Below are 18,983 nucleotides of genomic sequence, written 5' to 3'. Positions count from 1 at the left end.
AGTGGGGTGCTGGGTTAGGTCCTCTGCACACCCTCTCAGATTCCGTCTTCACTATCCACCCCCCTGCCAGGTGGGGATTATTTGCTCCCCCACCAATGTCTACGCTGCAGCTCAGAGAGGTAAAGCAACTTGCCCAAGGATGCACAGCTGGGCAGCCCAGAACCTGCTGCCAGCCCAGCCCAGGGGACTCCCGGGATGCAGCACCCAGAGATTCCCAAAGCCATGCTCCCAGAACTCAGGGCAGGACGGAACCACTCCCAGAGCTCGCGGCCAAAGCGATCTGGCAACGGGCTCTCCCCAGCACCCTCTGGGTGCCTTAGAAACAACCGGAAGACCACCCTGGAAGGCGCTGATGAGGAGCGGGGGAGGGGGTGCCCTCTTGGCCCACAGGCAAGTGCAGGTTTCCGTCGTTCCGACGGGGCTGGAATGCTCACATTGGGAGACATTTGCTGCACCAACGAGCATCTAGTCTTGGAAGCAAATACTTTAGCAGCTAAAGCCAGAGTGTTAATGGCGGGGATGGGGGAGCAGGATAAAGAAGGAAAGCTTCCGTGGTCCCCCCTGACCCACACCGATGGAGATAAATTCCTTCTTCCCCTGCCCTCTGGCTCCTGCGCTGGGAGCTGGGCCTGGGAAGAGCCCCTGAACTACAGGGTCTGGGGGAACGTAACAGTCATTAGCCCAACCATGATTTCCCTCCCTGGTGACCCCGCTTTCTCTGGTTACACCTGCTGCAGCCCAGAGGGCGATTCTATGGAATTCCTGTCAAACTGACATAAAGGAGCATCCCCCCTTCTTGTGGGTAACGATCCCCCAGATAGCTATTGCAGTTACTGGGTTAGGGAATTTTAATTGATTCCAAACTCGGGAGCTGGGTGGGCCGTGCGGGTCTCCTCCAGGCTGGGTGGCCAGGTGCGAGGGCAGGATTGCAGGAGGCCCTCCCAGGGTTTGAGCGGCCGCCTGGCAGTGTGCCCCTGGGAGGAGGGGCGCCACGGGGCTGATCTCCTGCTCTGTGCCAGGCTCCTAGTGGGCACCGTCTCCGTCCTCCTGATGCCCCCATTTTCACAGACAAGCAAACAGGCTTGGGAGGAGCGAGTGACTGGCCCAAGGTCACAGGGCCTGTGGATCTGGTTTGCTGGACCCAAGGCCCTCACTCACCACCTCCCCACCCCTGCCCTGGCTGAGCGGCATCCTGGGCCCAGAGACAGTGGGTCTAGTTCATTCTGGAAGTGCATTTTCAGTGATTTTCCCAAAACCTTCCCTGAGGTATATTCGCCCTGTGGCTGAATACCTTGATTTTCCAGGCAAAGCAAGTGGAGGGTCAGGATCAATTTCCTGCCCATCACCGGCCAGCGTTCCTTGCGGGCAGGGCTGATCCTGTCTCATCTTTCTACCCCCAGCACTTAGCACAGCCGTGACCTAGTGCCGACCTTGGATAAAGTACTGGTTGGATAAATGAGGGAGTTAAGTGTGCCCAGGCCGCACCCGCACAGCAATGCAGACTCTTTCAGGGAAGGAAGAGCAGGATGGAGCCGGAGAGTTTGCAAAGGGACGTCCGAGATGTGTCCTCGGGGTCTGAGACCCAGATGTGTGACAGGGAGGGCTGACCAGGCTCTCTGCCTTCTCACCCCCACTGCTCCCTGTGCCCAGAAGAACCAGGATCTGGAAAGGGTGGATGAATCTCCCTCCAGAATCACCTTGCTTCTCGTCCCAGCTACTGCTGCCCGGGATGCCTGCCTACGGGTGTCCCAGGGAACGCCGGGACCCTGCTTTCACAAGCACCTGAGAACATGTTTGCTTCTCCACGGTAAGGGGCACAGACCACTGGGGCAGGCAGATCATTGGAGGTACCAGCATCTGAGCCATTATGTATAGCGATGAACTGGTAAACATTTAATGACCTGTTCTCCAGCGGGGGGGCGGGGAGCCCTGATCTGTAGCATTTGCTGCCCATTTCCATGGTGTAAATACTGCCAACATGACGTAGCTGACTGCAGAGCTGGGGAGAGATGGGTGGTAGCCACCGTCATGCACGTTTGCATCACACAGATACAACAGAGCTAAAAACTCAAGAGCATAGGGCTTCCCTGGTGGCGCAGTGGTTGAGAATCTGCCTGCTAATGCAGGAAACACGGGTTCGAGCCCTGGTCTGGGAAGATCCCACATGCCGTGGAGCAACTAGGCCCGTGAGCCACAACTACTGAGCCTGCGCGTCTGGAGCCTGTGCTCCGCAACAAGAAAGGCCACAATAGTGAGAGGCCCGCACACCGCGATGAAGAGTGGCCCCCACTTGCCACAACTGGAGAAAGCCCTAGCACAGAAACGAAGACCCAACATAGCAATCAATCAATCAATCAATCAATAAAGAAATCTTAAAAAAAAAAAAAAAAAGTTGCTTATAAAAAAAAAAACAAAAAACAACAACTCAAGAGCATAGAAAGTAGCCGATGTAGCAATGCAATTAGGAAGTGAAGAGTTTCAAGTATCTATTACCTTTGTGTTTAATATAATTTATATAATAGGAAGTTTATATTCTTGAATTTTTATAGTGGTTTAACTACGGGCTCTGAAAATTTCTCAGAATTTAACTACCAATGCTGCTGAGGTGGCCCCAGCAACTCTTGGATATGTTTATGGATTTGTTTTATGTGTATTAGGAAAAATGTAACTTTTTTTAAAATTGAAGTATAGTTGATTTACAATGTTGTGTTAATTTCTGGTGTACGGCGAAGTGATTCAGTTATACATATATATTCTTTTTCATATTCTTTTCCATTATGGTTTATCACAGGATATTGGATATAGTTCCCTGTGCTCTACAGTAGGACCTTACTGTTTATTTTATATATAGTAGTGTGTATCTGCTAATCCCAAACTCCTCTCACCCCTTCCCATCCCTTTCCCTTTTGGTAACCATAAGTTTGTTTTCTATGTCTGTGAGTCTGTTTCTGACTCATAAATAAGTTCATTTGTGTTATATTTTAGATTCCACATATAAGTGAGATCATATGGTATTTGTCTTTCTCTTTCTGACTTACTTCACTTAGTATGATAATCTCTAGGTCCATCCATGTTGCTGCAAATGGCATTATTTCGTTCTTTTTTATGGCTGAGTAGTATTCCACTGTGTACCTATACCACATCTTCTTTATCCATTCATCTGACAATGGACACTTAGGTGGCTTCCGGGTCTTGGCTGTTGTAATTAGTGCTGCCATGAACATTGGGGTGCATGTATTTTTTGAATTAGAGTTTTAGTCTTTTCCAGGTATATGCCCAGGAGTGGGATTGCTGGATCGTATGGTAGGTCTACTTTTAGTTTTTTAAGGAACCTCTATACTGTTCTCCATAATGGCTGCACCAATTTACATTCCCACCAATAGTGTAGGAGGGTTCCCTGGAAATATGTAAAGACATGATTGCTTAGAGCAAGTCTGAGTTTTCTAACAAAAAAAAAATGGCTTGATTTAAGATCAATTAAAAATGTGGTAAGTAAATAGTACAGGGAGAGAGATACACAGTCAAGAGGAACACCTAGCAGCTGAAGTTTGGGAAAGAAATGTGGTTGATGGAAATGGCTTCAATTATCACCTGTCTTGGGGGCACAGTAGAATAAGTGGGCAACCCGCAGGAGAGGAAATACAATTAATTAACAGATGAAAGGAAAGGTGTTCAACCTCACTAATAATCAAAAAAATGCAAACCCCGGTGCTGGAGAGGAGGCTGTGAAATGAGCAGCCTCAGAAGATGCTGGTGGGTGGCAGTCCCTTTGGGAATGAGGCTGGCACCGATACAAAGAACCGTAGCACTGTCGCACCCTTAGACTCAATAATTTGCCGGCCTGGAATCTATCCAGAGGAAATAATTCAGAAAAGGGAAAACCATAAACACTTAAATGTGTTTGTCGCCGCCCCTGATTTTCTAGAGTATGTGCCTCCCCTGCAATGTTTTTTGTCACAGTAAAAAAAAAACCTGTAAGCTGTATAAATGCCTTGTTGTAGGGGAATCGCTAACTTAATGCCAGCATATGGAATCTAGACTACTCGGGAGCTGCTAAAACGATATTTAGAAAAATTAAGTCAAAACCACAGGACCGGGCTTCCCTGGTGGCGCAGTGGTTAGGAGTTCGCCTGCCGACGCAGGGGACACGGGTTCGAGCCCTGGTCCGGGAGGATCCCACATGCCACGGAGCAACTAAGCCCGTGCGCCACAACTACTGGGCCTGCGCTCTAGAGCCCGCGGGCCACACCTACTGAAGCCTGCGCGCCTAGAGCTCATGCACCGCAACGGGGGATGGCTGCTGCTCGCCGCAACTGGGGAAAGTCCATACTCAGCAGTGAAAAACCAACTCAGCCAAAAATAAATAAATTTATAAAAAAAAAAAGAAAAGAAATTAGGCACAATAAGTATAATAAGACACATTTAACAACAATGACTAATAATAAAATGGAACAATTATAACAATACACTGTAATAAAAGTTATGTGAGAGTGGTCTCTCTCTCTCAAAATACCTTATTGTACAAATTGAATGCCTTTTCCATCTTAATGAAGCACTTATGAGGCACTGGGGCCGTTACTTTTGCAGTTTGAGGTGTGACAGCAAAGCTAGCACAAATTTCTTTTTCCTTTTTCACAGCGTCACGGGTAGAAGGTTCGTTCTTGCCGTAGATCTTAGCAAGATCTTAGCTATTTTTCTTTCCACTCTGAGAACTTCCATCCTTTCACTTAAAGGATCCACTTCGTGGCTTCCCTTTGGCACAACTGACGTGTCAGCAGCACTGCACTTGCTCCGAGAGGCCGTTATTAAGTAGATAAGGGTCACTTGAACACAAGCCCTGTGACACCACAACTGCCCATCTGATAACCGAGAGGGTTACTAAGCGACTGATGGACGGGACACCCTGGACAACGGGATGTTTCGCATCCGGGACAAGATGGCATGAGATTTTATCACGCTACTCAGAATGGTGTGCAATTTAAAACTTATGAATTGCTTGTTTCTGGAATCTTCCATTTAATATTTTCAAACCGAGGTTGACCGCAGGCAACTGAAACCGGGTAAAGTGAAACTTTGGATAAGGGGGAAACACTGTATGTCGCTACTGGAAGAGTGTAAAAGCACATGCATAAGAAAGCAGAAAATGCAAAACACCTGTGCGTGTTGGGGGGTTCTGTGGCTTCTCTTGTCTACTTTTACTCTTTGCACTAATAACACACCAATAATTACGATGAGCATTTACGGAGGCCCCTATCACATGCCGGGCCCTGTTCTAATCATAGCAGTCACCCCGCAGGGTTGGTCTACTGGGTCCATTTTACGGATGGGAGAACTGAGGCTCAGAGGAGTGAAATAATTTGCCCGAGGTTCCTCACTAGCAAGAGGAGGCACCATCTGAACCCCAGGTCGATACTGCGTCCAGACCGGAGAGGGCTTGGTCTGCCGGTGCCCGGAGCCCCAGACCTCATGCTCTTTGGGAGGACCCTCAGGGTCCTGCCCCAGGGATGGGTAAGGCCTGACTTGCACAGGGAGCCTGTCATCAGGTCCAGCATGGGGCTGGGTGCTTTGTGAGCACCATCTCAGGGTGTAGCTCTCACAGCGGGAGAAGTACCAGGGGAGACCCTACTTCCCATTCCAAGAACGTGGGCTTTGGAGTCAGCTAGACCTGGGTGTGAGTTCCGGCTCAGCGGCTGTGCAGCTCTGGGAAAGTTGCTAACCCTCTCTGAGGCTCAGTTTCCTCCTCCACGCACGGAGTTCAGGGTGGCCAAGCTGGGGACGTGAACCGGCACCGTCTGTGGCAGCTGCTTAGCTCACCAACTCCTCAGTAAATGGGAGCTCCTTTTATTAACAATAATGATGCAACTCACTCATCGGTCTGACATTTACTAGGTGCCTAATATGTGCCAGGCTCCGGGCAGAAGAAGATGCATTCACTCAACACTTATTTATTGAGCGCCTACTTCTAGGTGCTGGGGGCACGGCTGGGCGCAAGACAGACCAATCCCAGCTCTCTCGGGATTCCTTACAGCAGAGGAGACAGCAGACAAGAAAGCAAACACAACAGAGGTGGTGAGCTCCATATAGAAACCGAAAGAGAAAAAGGGGGAGTAGAGGGGGACGGTGGGTGGGGTCGTGGGGTGGGAAGGCTGTTGCTATCTTATAAACTTTGGCCAGGGAGGGCCTCTTGGAGGAGGTGACATCTGGGCAGGCACCTGGTGGCAGAGAGAGAGAGCAAGCCATGCAGATATCTGGGAGGAGAGCTTTTCAGGCAGAGGGAGTGGCAGGTGCAAAGGCCCTGAGGTAGGGGTGAGCTTGGCAAGCTCTGGGAGCCGCAGGGAGGCCAGTGTGGCTGCATCAAGTGTGGGAGAGGAGGACAGAGGGGCTGGGGCTGGGGAGGGGTGTCAGGTCAGGCTGTGAGCCAGTGAAAGAATTTTCTCCCCGAGTGAGAAAGGCATCGGTGGGTTCTGATTCACGTTTGAAAGGGATCGTTCTGCTGCTCCGTGTGGTTGGGGGGCGGGGGTGGGGGGGGGTTGGGAGGCAGAGATAGAAGCAGGGAGAGAATTAGGAGGCGTTGTCTCGACCCTGGTGAGAAGATGGACTGGAATGGTTGGTCGTGCGGGGGCGGTGTGGAGGGAGGATGCTGGGCTCGTTCAGGTGTCGCTGACGGGACGTGTGAAGTGGGAAAGAGAGGGTGGGGTCAGCTTGGCTCCAAGATTCTGTCCAGAGGAGACAGCAGGAGGGGGCGGCGGTCCCTGGACGTGCTTGTCTGTCTGCCGTGTCTACTGAACATCCGGGTGAGTCTGGAGTCGGGGGAGACGCCGGTGGAGACAGACCCAGGGTCAGGTGCAGGGGGACAAGACTGGAAATGTGGGCCGGGTGGGGTTCCCGGGGGTGGGGGGTGGAGATAGGAAGAAGAGGTTCAAGGAAGGGCCCTCCAGTGTCTAAGGCCACAGAGACGAGGAGGGAGCGGTGAAGTGGGCTGAGGTGAGGCCAGTGAGAGGCCGGGAGCTATGAGGGGGTAGTGCCCAGGACCTGGGGCTCCCCACTTTTCCTCAGCCTTTTCCCTCCTCTGGGACGTTGCCAAGCTGCTCTCTCTGCCCTTTCTCCACTTCCAGAAAACTCCTACTCATCTGCTGAAACCCTTCCTTGTGTTGATTGCTCTCTGGTACTCAGCCGAGAGGGCTGTGGACCCTGGGGACAGCCGACTGCCATCTTCAACACTGCAGAAAGCCTGCCACACCTCGACGTGATGCCGGGGAGAGATGAAAAACATTTGTACAGCAGTTTCTATATGTCAGGCTCTTCCCACGTCTCATTTGGCCAGACAGCACCTTGTGAGGCCGATTTTAATCACCCTGCTTTCCAGGAGAGGGCAGTTTGGCTAAATCATGTGCTGGAGGTCCTCTGGCCACAAAGAAACAGGGGAGCGAGATTTGAACCCAGGTCTGCCAGCCTCCACGCGCCTCTGCCCCTCACCACTCTGCTTCCTGCCTGTAAAGAAATAGAGTTTCGTAGCAGGTGGAGTTGTTTGGACGCAGGCAGCTGGCTTCGGAGGAGTGTGCCCTCCATCACTGGGTAGCACACGCCTGGGCAGGGATGGGCAGGGGGTTTCAGTGCCAACACCAGAAACCCTCTCGTCCTGAAGGCTGAGGGACCGGGGCATGACAAGAGCGATGCTCTTCGAGGTGGGAGGTCAGAAGCCCCCCAGGTGGCCAGAGACACGGAAGTGGGTCGTGGAGTGACGGACCGTCTCTTAAGGCACAACGAATGCAGCCATTAAAGCATTGCTCATGAAAACTTCTCAATCACGCGGGCAGCTCGCCATGACATAATGTTGAATTAAAAACCCAAGACACACAATTTCCTGGGCAAAGGCAACAACTATAAAGCGAAATGATGCGCTGATGACAAGAGAGGGCTGGAGGGGAGAAGGGGCCGCGTTTGGTGGTGAGGCCATTTGGTCCATTCCTCGCGTGCTCTCCACTGAGCATGGGCAATTTTATGATGGAAAATTTGGCATGAAAAGAAAGGAAACTGTCACGGCTACTTGGTGGAGGGCTGAGGTGGAGGAAATTATAATCAAGACCAGAGATAAGGGCCCCCGTGCTCTGGCTCCAGGCAGCCCTGCCTCTGCATGCGTCTCATCATCCCCTCCCAAAGAAGACCCTAAGCCTTGAGAGGCAGGGAGGGGGCAGGGAGGGGGCGAGATGTTGCAGGAATTGCCCAGGTCACATGACTCAGGAGGGCAGCCATGAGATTTGAACTCTGGACTGCCCGTGGCTTTCCCTCCAAACTGCTTCATCCACCTTCTTCCCTTCTGCTCCGATATCACAATATACTCATTGGTATGAGTGGGAAAATCCACCAGCAGAGCCCCAGGTCCCTTTGGATGTGGACTGGTTGTGCTTTTTTCTGGACCCTGGAGGCTGGTTCCTTCAAGGGCTGGGTTGGCACCAAGGGCTGGGTTGGGGTCTCTGTTGGGGTTTACGGCCCTCGAGAAAGGGAAAGAGCAGAAAAAGAGAAGACCTTGAGCACCGGAAGACATTCTGGGGGGCGTTTCTGGCCTCTTGTGGAATATTATTAGCAAAGGGGGTTTCACTAGAAAAAGAATCTACCTGATGATTCTATCAGAGAAAAGGACCCTGAGTCGCACTCTGTTCCTGGACAGCTGCTCCCTTCGGAGACCTCGTGGGCCTGACCCCTCACCTGGGCCTTTGCACGTGCTGTTTTTCCTACCAGCAACACACTCCCGGATTTTTTTGTTGTTGTTGCCTAACTCCTACTTATCCTTAAAGATCATTCCAGCCGCCACCTCCTCCAGGAAGCTCTCCCTGATGCCCAGGATGGGCAGGTGCCTCCTCTGGGCTCCCTTTGATCAGATCTGATCACTCATTCCCACTGTCTGCACCTGAGTCAGTCTGACTGTGTGTCCAGGTGCCCAACTCAGAGACTGGCGCAGGATAGGAGTGCGGGAGATCGGCTCCCATCCCTGCCCCTCTCTGGACCAGAATTGGACCCTACACCCCGTCTTCCTCCTGGCCCCTCCCCCTGCCCTTGGCCCTGCCCTGGCTGGAGCCTGCAGCAGGGAGCTGATCCTTGCCCAAGGCTTCAGGGGCACGCAGAGGCCCTCAAGCTCTGTCTCCTGACTCCTGCCTTCTTCTCTCATCTGGCTCCCTGGCCAAGGGGACCAGGCTGAAGACCCGGCCCTGACAGCCTGGGGTGGAGCAGACTGCCTGGGTTCAAGTGCTGAGTCTGCAGGTGACCAGCTGGGTGACCTTGGACCAGTTACCTAACCTCTCTGTGCCTTCGTTGTCTTGTCTATAAAATGAGGATTTGTCAAATAAGTGTTTGGGAGCTGGGAGGGAGGCATTGAATCAAGCAAACGAAACCCTCATTCTTATGTTCTAGCGGGGCTGGGGCAGGAACATAGGGCACCCGATCTCAGTGCTGGAACGACACCCGGCTGCACCCGTGCTCAAGGGTTGCTGTTATTTTAAATTCACTCCCCAGCACCAAACCCAAGTGTTCCCTCTTGAGCTAACCGCCCCGCCCCCGTACCCCCCATCCCCCTGCCGGCTCTTCTCCACTGAGAAGTCTGGCTTTCTGCCCTCTCCGGGGTAAGGAGGGACAGCCCAGCTGGTGTGGGGTGAGGGGACGTTCCCCAGGAATAGGATCAACGCTCCCTGTAGCCCTACTGTGTGCCCAGCCCTGGGCTGGGCCTTTCCGTGTGCCCTCCTTCACCTCTCATCACCATTGTCCAGAGTAGATACTGAGACTCAGAGAGGGCCAGCGGCTCATCTGAGGACACACAGCAAGTGAGGCCTCTGGTCTGGACTTTCTGTCACCCCTCATTCCTCATGGTACCCCCTGGTCGTGGAGCAGCCCTAATGAACAAACACTCACTTGGGTTTTCACCAAAGCCGTGTGAACAAGACGAAAACAGGGAGAGCTGGCAGAGGTGCCTTCCTGTATCAACTAGGCCGGGTGGGAGGAAGCCAGGGCCCAGCCGGGAAGGACAGGGGTCGGAGGGGACAGGGCCAGAGTGTCCTGATCCAGCTGGAAGCCCCAAGCATTTGAAACTCCAGCCCCACTTGGGACATTCACTGTTTTCTGAATTCCAATCACGGAGGCCTCCTTGGTATTTGATGTGATGCCAAGGAAAGAAGATACCTGGTCCTCTCCCTTTGTCTCCTAATTTTCTGGAATTTCTCGCTGTTGGCTGGTGTCCCTGCAGAAACCACACACCAGAAACTCTGGCCGCAGAGCCAGCAAAAAAGTGACGCCTGGGCTCTGCCAGGGGGGAGGCTCTGGGGTTGGGTGAACTCCAGGGACCCCACGGGGAGGCACGGATGAGTTCTGCAATGAACTGGGAGGGTTCTAGGTGGGGGAGGGAGGAGGTGGGAGGGTGATGGGCTGAGAGGGGAGCCCCCGAACGAACACCAGGAAAGAATGTCTGGTTCTCCCACACGAAATCTGCAAAAGTCATGTGATTTCAAGGGTCACCGGGGCCTTTTTTCAAGCTGCTCCCTCTGTCCAAGGTGACTTTTCCATTGTGTGCCAACCAGGTGACCTCCCCTTACCTCCTCAGTTCTGGCGCAACATCGCCTCCTCCTCCAGGAAGCATGCCCTGACTCCTCCCTCCCCTGCAGTTCATCGTGGGCTCTTCTGGGTCCTCTGGGCACTTCATGTTACTGTGGCTGTTCTCTCAAGGGATGGGACACTTCCTTGCAAACAAGCCCCTCCCTGGCTGGAGGCTTTCTTGGCTGGCCAGGTGGACCAGGGGGAGCTGCTCCTCTCCTGCCCAGGGGACCAGGTAATTCAGCGTCCCCCCTGGACTCCAGAGCCAGCCCCCCAGGCCTCCAGGGCTCCTTCTGCCAATCTGGGCCCTGAAGTCAGGCAGCCTGCCCTACAGAGAAGCTCCCAGCTCTAACGGCCACGGCTCTGTCCTCTAGTCAAGGGCTGGTCCCCAGACTGGCAGCATTAGCATCTCCCAGGAGCTTGTCTATGAATGCAGAATCCCAGGCCCACCCCAGACCATGCACATCAGAATTTGCAAGTTTAACAGGACCCTGGGGGATTGAATACCCATTAAAGTTTGAGATACACGAACAACCCCCTTCCCAGGCCCAGTCAGGAATTTTCCCTTGGGAAGGCTTGGGGGCTGGGCAGCCTCCTGTCTCTCCTCCAGTCACCACCCCATCTCTCGCTCCCCACCCAGCCCTCTAGGCCTGACCAGGGGCCCTGACCTCAGGGAAGGTTTTGAAGGATGAATAGGAGTTCCTCAGGGAGATGTGGAAGAAGAGCATTCTGGGAAGAGAATTGTGTGCAAGAGCAGGGAGGTGTGAATCAGCAAGAGCTGGAGGGGAACCAGGCCTCGAATGGAAGGTGTGAGGCAGGGATGAGGGATAAGGTGGGAGGGGAAGACTGCACAGCTTTCCTTGGTGGAGAAGATAGAAGCCCCTGTAGTCCTATCTTGCTGTGGGGTGTGAGGCTCTGAGGTTGGCAGGGGCTGTGGCAGTTGGCTCAGGGTCATACTTAGTTCCGAGAGACTTTGGACTACGGAGACCCTGGCTTAAGTCCATGGACTTACTGTGTGGCCTTGGGCAAGTCACTTAGCCTCTATGGGCCTGTGTTTGCTCATGTGTGAAACGGGATGGTAAAGCTGTGCAGCTCAGTTCCCAGGGTGGGAATTACAAGGACCAAGGGAAATAATGATTGGCGGGGGGGAGGGAGTCTAAACTGTAAGTGTAACCATGGTTCCCAGCGCTCGACTTGCTCCCGTGCGTCTTAGAGGGAGGTGAGCAGCAGCCTGAGGCTTCAGAGAGAGTGACATAGGCTGGGGAGGGCCTTGGGGGCCAGGTTAGGAGCTGAAACCCTCTCGGGGGATGGGGAGGTGGGACAAACCAGAGGGAGTGAGGCAGGGACAACGGGGGGCTGGGGTCCTGAGAGGGCAGCCAGAATCTCATCTGGTCCTGAGACCTCCCTGTGAGGTGAGGCTGTGATTGTCCCCATTTTACAGATGAGGAAACCGAGGCTCAGACAGGTCTTGAGGAGTCAAGCTGGGATTCAAAGCCAGATGTGTCTGACCTGGAGCCCCTGCTTGCTCCCCTGGGCCCGTAACAGTGACAATGACGCACACAAGCGTCGAGGCAGCTGGGATGACACCGTGCCTCGGGGACCCCTCTCCCTGAAGCTGCAGTGAGGACCCTGGGCGGTACCTGCAGCACCCCAGGCCGCCTCCCCTTTCTCCTTTAGCTCCACTGCACCCCTAGGGGGGCTCTAGCAATAAAGCACGCAGCCTGAGGGTTAGGGTGACGTGGCAGGGCTGGCTCCAGCTCTGTCGCTGCTGCGTCAATCAAATGGCATTTGCTGCACACCTACTATGTGCCCTGAACACCAGAGACAAGATGCCTGCGGTGGGCGTAGGTTCCAGCCTGGGGGAACTGTAGCACAATAATAGAGATGTGATTCACCAGGAGGTAGACCTGAAGCTGGGGCAAAAAGAAAGTCAGGTGGAGGGAGAGGCAGGGGAGGGCGGCAGGAAGGAGGAGCACAACCCGGAATTGCCCTCCTGCTGCCTGGGAGCCGGCAGGGGTGCGGCGAGGGCGGAGGTGGGGAGAAAACCAGAGCGTGTCAAGTGAGCAAGGGAGACATTATGAGCAAAAAAGCAGGGCACCTTGTCACCACTTTCCGGGAGGCAATGAGCCACGGAGGTGCGGGCAGCAGGGGAGACTGAGCCCATGGGATTTTAGCAGAAAACTTTGCAGTCCGAGGTCATTATGTGCTAAATGAAGGGAAAGCCAGCTTCTCTGTGAAATTAACTGAAAGCGGCTGCGCTTCATCCCCTCGGACCGCACCTCCCCACCCCCGGATCCAGGCCGGGTCCGTAACTCAGTGACTGTGGGCTCCGAGGCAGGGGCACCACAATGCTATCCTGAGTGGTGATGCAGTTTAGGCAGCAAGGAAATGGCGTTTCCGGTGATGGGGATGGAAGGATTGTGGGTCTGCGGGGACCACGGAGGCAGGCAGTGCTCTGAGATGCAGCGCCCCGATGCATGACCTCCGATACTGCTCTTTCAGTGGCAGCTTGGGGGCTGCCTCAGTCCACGCGTGCCCGGAGAAGCTTCTGACGAAGAGGTTCCTTCCTCCTCCCATGGATGAGGCCACCTCTCCAGAGGCTCTGCGAGCCTCAGCAGAGAGGCCACCGGCCCTGGGGCGGGACCCTGCATCAGCCTCCCCTTCACTGGCTGACCTGGGCAAGTCAATGAACTCCTCCGAGCCCCCCAGTTTCCACATCTGAACATGGGGCTCAACAGCTCTACAAAACAAGCGGCACGTGGCTGGCCTGTGTGGGGCATGGGGTGAATGCTGTTCCCGCCACCCCCATCAACCCTGGCAGGGCAGGACCCCTACCACGTTTATTTACCCAAATGTGAAATGATCTCAAGAATCGCCGGCACTTGAGGACCAGGTACCAGGCCTGTACAAGGATCAGCCCGTTTAATTCTCAGGATGATTATGACCCCTGCTATTTACATGGGGAAACTGAGGCAGGGGCCGGTGGAACGGCCTGCCCAAGGTCGCAGAGCCTCCAAGTGGCACGGGTGGGCCTTGAACCTGAGCCATCTGACTCCCGGCCCAAACAGACGTGCTGCTTCTGATAATGCCAACAGTGATGATAACGCTAAAAATAGCCACTTAGGAAGGCCGATGGCATTATGGCTGACTGGTGCCAACCTGGCTGACGGAGCCGGTGACGGGCGCCGGGCACACGGCCGGCTCTGAGCAACGGCTACTGCCTTCTGCTTCTGGTCCTCCGGTCTTGTTTCCTCCTGTGTCTCTGTGCCTGACACTGTGCCTGACACTGAGTAGATCAATGCCGGCTGCCTGGAGGAGGGTGCAGGGAGCAGCGCCCACAGCCTCCTTCGTGGGTTGCGGGGTGTTCGCTGAGCCCTGCTAGGTGCCTGGCCCCTCACAGGACTCAGCTGGGGGCGCCGAGGTCAGTCCAGTCCACTGCCAGGCGTCCAGGTCTAGTACCTGCTCCCAGCCGCTGGGCCGGGCAGCTGCGGCATCCTTGGGTCTCCCCTCCGGGGTGCCTATGATAAGCCTCCTGCCTCAGTCTCCCCTGGAGTCGTTCAGGGCTGGATCTTGGCTCCAGAGTTCCCCATCCCCAAATAAGGGCTCAAAACAGGCATGTGGAGACCCCAGAAGAGGAATGCACCTCGTGATGGGGACTCCAGGAACCAAGGTGCTGAGTGTGCATTTGCAACCCTCTTCCTCCCCGGCCCCTCTTCCAAGAGGAAGAACTCTGGTCCTTCTTCCCAGGGAAGAAGCTGGGCCCTGGGCCAGGAATGGAGGAGCCTCCAGGAGCTGGAGAAGCCAGGATCATCCACCTAATACAGAACTGGGATGGGGGGAGGGGAGAAAGAGAGCGAGGCCACGAGGCTGAAGAGTTCTGGAGATGAAAGTAGAAAGAGTGAGAGCAACAGCGAGAGAGAGAGAGAGAGAGAGAGAGAGAGAGAGAGAGAGAGAGAGAGAGAGACCCTTGGGGAGCGGCTGATGGGATCCGTGCTCAAGGAGACGCATCTCAGCGACGCCTCGGGGCTGGAACGTGGGTGTTTGGAAGATCCAGGTGACAATTTGGAGTAAAGCAGCACAGACTCTAGCTCTTGTTCTGGGAGAAACACTGATTACAACCCTCCTGCCCCGACTCTCCAGCCTCCCCCCACCCCCAGTTCGACATCACGCATGACCACACCCACCACCGCACCTGGTCTCAGACCTCCGCCTGCCTGAGAAGCCCCACCTCCCCTCCTGTCCACAAGGAAAGGCTTGTTTAACCTCAGAATGCTGGGGCCCACGGCCTGGCTGTGCCCCTCATCCCGTCTGCACCCCCCCTGGCTGTACCCCATCATCCTGTGACGGTTACCCATGTCTTCGCTTGCCCCACTTGCTTCTGTGTCCCCAGCTCCCAGCACAGAGCCAGGGTGGGGTAGTGGCTGCTTGGGAAACTTCAGCGAAACCAAACAATGAAAGGGAAGACAGGTACACACACGGGAAGGGGAGGGACTCCTGCCGGCACAGAGGGCGGGGAGCTGGAAGCAAGGGGCAGTGGGGCAGGAGCTGGAGTCCACTGTTCACCCCGCTCCACCCCCATCACGTACTGACCCTACTGGCTGCGCTCCTCGGGAAAGCTTCTCCGTGCTTCCGGCACTTAGCCCCCGGGGTCGTAGTGAGAATGAAAGCATGCCAACAGGGCCCGGAACACAGCAAGTGCTCAGCAGATGTTGCTGGAAACATGGGCGCCCACCAGGAGGCCCAGCGAGGTGAAGGTCTGCTCTGGTCTCAAAGTCCATCCCCTCTCCCTTCGGCTGGTAAAAGGAAGCCCAAGCAGGAAGTCCCCGGCCCAAGGTCACACAGAGTGCGGAGGGCAGAATGGGAGCTGGGTGGCACTTGGGGATCCCCTAACCCCCATTGCGTCCTTGCACGTTCCTGATGCATGTTCTTGTACGAAGACTCATATGGTGATGGAAACCCCGTTCTGAGTCTGCCTATATGAGAACCAGGAGGACACAAAGAGGCTCTGAGCTCGGAAACGAAACGTCTACCCGTACCGAGGGCAGAGCCTGTGGGCTGGGAGCCCAGCCTCTCATGAAGACGCCATGAACCCAGACTTTACGAGCAATCCCAACAGGCTTGCATGCTCTTTCCTCTCCATAGCTGATGTCCTTGAACCCCATCTGGATCGCACAGCACAGGGCCTGGTACACAGTAGGTGCACAACGTGTGCAATATGGAAAGGGGGAGACCTCAGAGACAGGCAAGGGTTAACAGCAAGGGAGACTGAGATCTGTTAGGACCAGACGCAGCGACTCAGAAATGGACCAGCGTGGTCCCTCTCCGTGCAAGCAAACCACCCCGGGTTCTGCAGGCAGGACGGCAACAGCCCCTAAGGGCTGGCTCACATCACATGTCTTGTCAAGAACATGGCAGGGGGTGGGGGGCACCTTCGTTTACATGGTAGAGTCTCAGCTCTCGAAACACTTGGCTCCTGGTAATGAAGTTTTCCAGTGGTTCTCAAACTGTAGCGCCTACGGGCATCACCCCCAGAGATTCCTGGTTAGGAGGCTCTGGCTGAGACCCAGGAATTTATTTTGACAAACACCCCGGGTGTGTCTGCTGTGGGAGACCCACATTTCAGGAGACCACACCTTTGGGGCGGAGCCAACAGCTGTTTCATGGTCTGTAGCTTTGGGTGGGCTTGTGTGTCCCCTCCCCCCTCCTCAAGGTGAAGAGCAGCCTCTCCTCCACCCATCACCTCCACACCACCAGGAGCCTGGCTCGGGGGCCCCGCCCAGAGGACCCGCTCAGTCCACATTTGTCTCGCTGAGCTGAGCAAGGCTGTGTCTTTGCCTCCTGCATGACAGATGGGGCAGTTATTAGATCAGTAAGCACAAGCTGATTTAAGTGTATCTTATTAATTATTTAAGTCATTCATGATGGAAAAGGTCACTATCTGTTAGCTACTTAAACGATCATGAACTAGCTTGGTTGCATCTCCAGCAAGTAAGCAGCAATGGTTAACTGAGCACCTACTATGTGCCGGGGCATTTTGTTTGATCCTCAGGACAATCCCAGGGTGGCGGGGGTGGGGAGTGTGTTCTTACTCTCCCCTGCTTCACAAGGATTGGAAGGTTAACAGGGTGAAGGAGCTTGCCTGAAGTTACAGAGCTGGTAACTGGCAGAGCTGGCACTTGAACCTGGGTTGGGCTGCCTGCAAAATTCATGGCTTGGCAGGGATCACTGTGTTGTAGGTTTCTGCACCTGGATCTTGCAGGCTGGGCTCAGTATTGTGGTGTCCTGGGATGAGTGCCCCGTGCCCTGTGTGCCCATGGCTGCAGCTCAGCCCCTGCAGGGCAGCTGAACCCTACACCTGAGCCCTGGACTTGAGCATCTGCACGCAGCCTGGCTCCTGCCAGGGGCTGATGCCTGTTCTTGGTGCTGGCCAGCCACACAGTGGGTTCCTGCTCCAAAGTGCACAGACCCCCTCCTCTCTCCCTCCAGCTCTGCACCGCCCAGGGACCCCCAGCTTAGGTTATTCTCTGCCTCCCACCAGGCTGGAGATGGACAGACATGAGAGTGGCAGTCTGTCCATTTCCAGGAAATCATGAACTCGCCCCTGGGGCAGGGTAACCAGGCTCTGCTGGGGTAGCCACCTTATAAGGCCAGCCGAGATCCCACCTCCCTGGCTGGCTTCCTTCCCTCCCCCTGAGCCATCACTGAGCAGCCTGCCTACATCGCCCTCAGATGCCTTTCTGTGACTCAACATATATGCACGATGGAGCCCAGTAATAAATATGCTTATTTTCAAATTTCATGCCAAAAAAAGCTTCTCCCTCAGCCCCTGACAGATCGACTTGCTTCCTTTGACCAGACTGTGAAAACTTGGGAAGTCATCCAATTTCCCTTCTTGCCTTGGCAGCTAGGAAACTCACAACTCCACTTCATGCTCAGTGGCAACAGCTCTCATACCAGAATCTAAGCAAAATAAACTTGCAAGCTTTGTTTCTAAGCTCTGTTTCAACCTTTCATTTCGGCTTTTCTGTCCAGGCACGCGTTGTTACCATGAGCCACTTCACATCTTTCTTGGCACATAAGATAAGCAAATCATCCGGTAATTGACAAGCCAAACACAGCAGCAATAATGATCTGGTATTTTCCAAGCTCGTCAAAGACAAGAGATCGCAGCCACTCACCAGGCAGACGAACCCTGGAAGCTCATCAGCGGCGGGCTGCGGCTCTCTCTCTGCAGCGTGTGTGCGGCCTGGGGGGCTTGCGGCAGGGGACCCGGCGGAGGCTGGGACTGCAGCGCCGGCTGCCCTGGCCGGGGTGCCCGCGCAGGGTTTCCCCACCGCCTGGGGTCCTGTTTCATCCACCGTCCATGAATGCCCCACCGTGCCAGGTAAACCTTGCAAATGTCGTAGTTCATTGCCGAGTAATACAAAAGATCCAGGACCAGCAGCATCAACACGAAGAAGCCATAGATCCACACTCCCAACAAGGCGGTGTAGTTGCTGCGGGAAAACGGAGAGAGGCTGAGAGAGGCCGGGACAGCCACCCCGCCGGGGCTGGAGTTAACCAGGGGGGTTGATTAGGAAACGTGGCACAGAGGCTACTTCGGGGTCTCAGAGAGGAAGGTGAACCCCTCTGGGGGGCAGGGGATCTTAGCTCCCTCTTCTCATGCCCACTCCCCACTTTCCTCTCCCCCACCCGCCCTGTTTGCCCCCTCCCAGATGCCTGGAATCCACTGCCCTGGGCCTGTCCCTCGAGCATCCCCTCCAAGGCCCCAAGTCCTTGGGCCGGGAGCCCAGGGGGCCTCACACTGTTAGGCCCTCTGGAAGAAATTTTCCGCTGGGCATCTGGGGCTCTTGCGTTGTGGTGGCCCCTACTTTCACCCTCCTGCCCCCCCGACATGGGCGCTACGCCCAGACCTGCCAGCTGTCTCCCGCGGGTACCTCCCGCTTGCCCACCCTCCTGGCCTTGGCTTATGCTACTCCGGCCACCTAGGAGGCTCTCTTGGCATCCCTCGTCATCTCCTCCCCTCCCCTGCCAGCTCCTCCCCATCTTTCTGGACCCAGGGCAAATGCAGGAAGTCTGTCGTCTTAGGACAAACTGACCCAAGTTCCGGCCCCTTGGCATCCACCCTGGGCCGCCTCACACCCCCAAGTTCTGTGTGGCACTCAGCCAGGGCATCTGCCCCCTGGGGCCGCTCCCTTCCAGCCTGCTCCATCGCGCTCCCTCTCTCGGAAGCCCGGGAATCAGGGCATCCGCTCAGCTGCCCTCCCCACACCCCACGAACCAGACACGGGTGCATCTGCACCACCAGCCACGTGCCTTTCACACCCACCCTCAGGCCGCTCCCCGACAGTCCTCTCCACCAGGCACCCCCAGACTGCACGGCTGGGGGTCTCCGGGCCCCCTGA

General features: G+C 55.2%; 1 protein-coding gene across 3 annotated transcripts in view; it reads right to left on the bottom strand.

The window, feature by feature from the left end:
• SHISAL1 (shisa like 1) overlaps nucleotides 1–18,983 on the bottom strand; it is an 81,760-nt gene that overhangs the window by 19,785 nt on the left and 42,992 nt on the right. For all 3 annotated transcript variants that reach the window (XM_057557154.1, XM_057557153.1, XM_057557155.1), the window contains exon 4: nucleotides 17,757–18,074. In XM_057557154.1, the coding sequence (XP_057413137.1) occupies nucleotides 17,757–18,074 (318 nt within the window). The remainder of the gene's footprint in view (nucleotides 1–17,756; nucleotides 18,075–18,983) is intronic.

Source organism: Balaenoptera acutorostrata, chromosome 11 (genome assembly GCF_949987535.1).
Source record: "Balaenoptera acutorostrata chromosome 11, mBalAcu1.1, whole genome shotgun sequence".
In the NCBI taxonomy this organism is placed as follows: Eukaryota; Metazoa; Chordata; class Mammalia; order Artiodactyla; family Balaenopteridae; genus Balaenoptera; species Balaenoptera acutorostrata.
The sequence above is the reverse complement of the archived record's forward strand: the minus strand, read 5'-3'. Positions and strand labels throughout refer to the sequence as shown.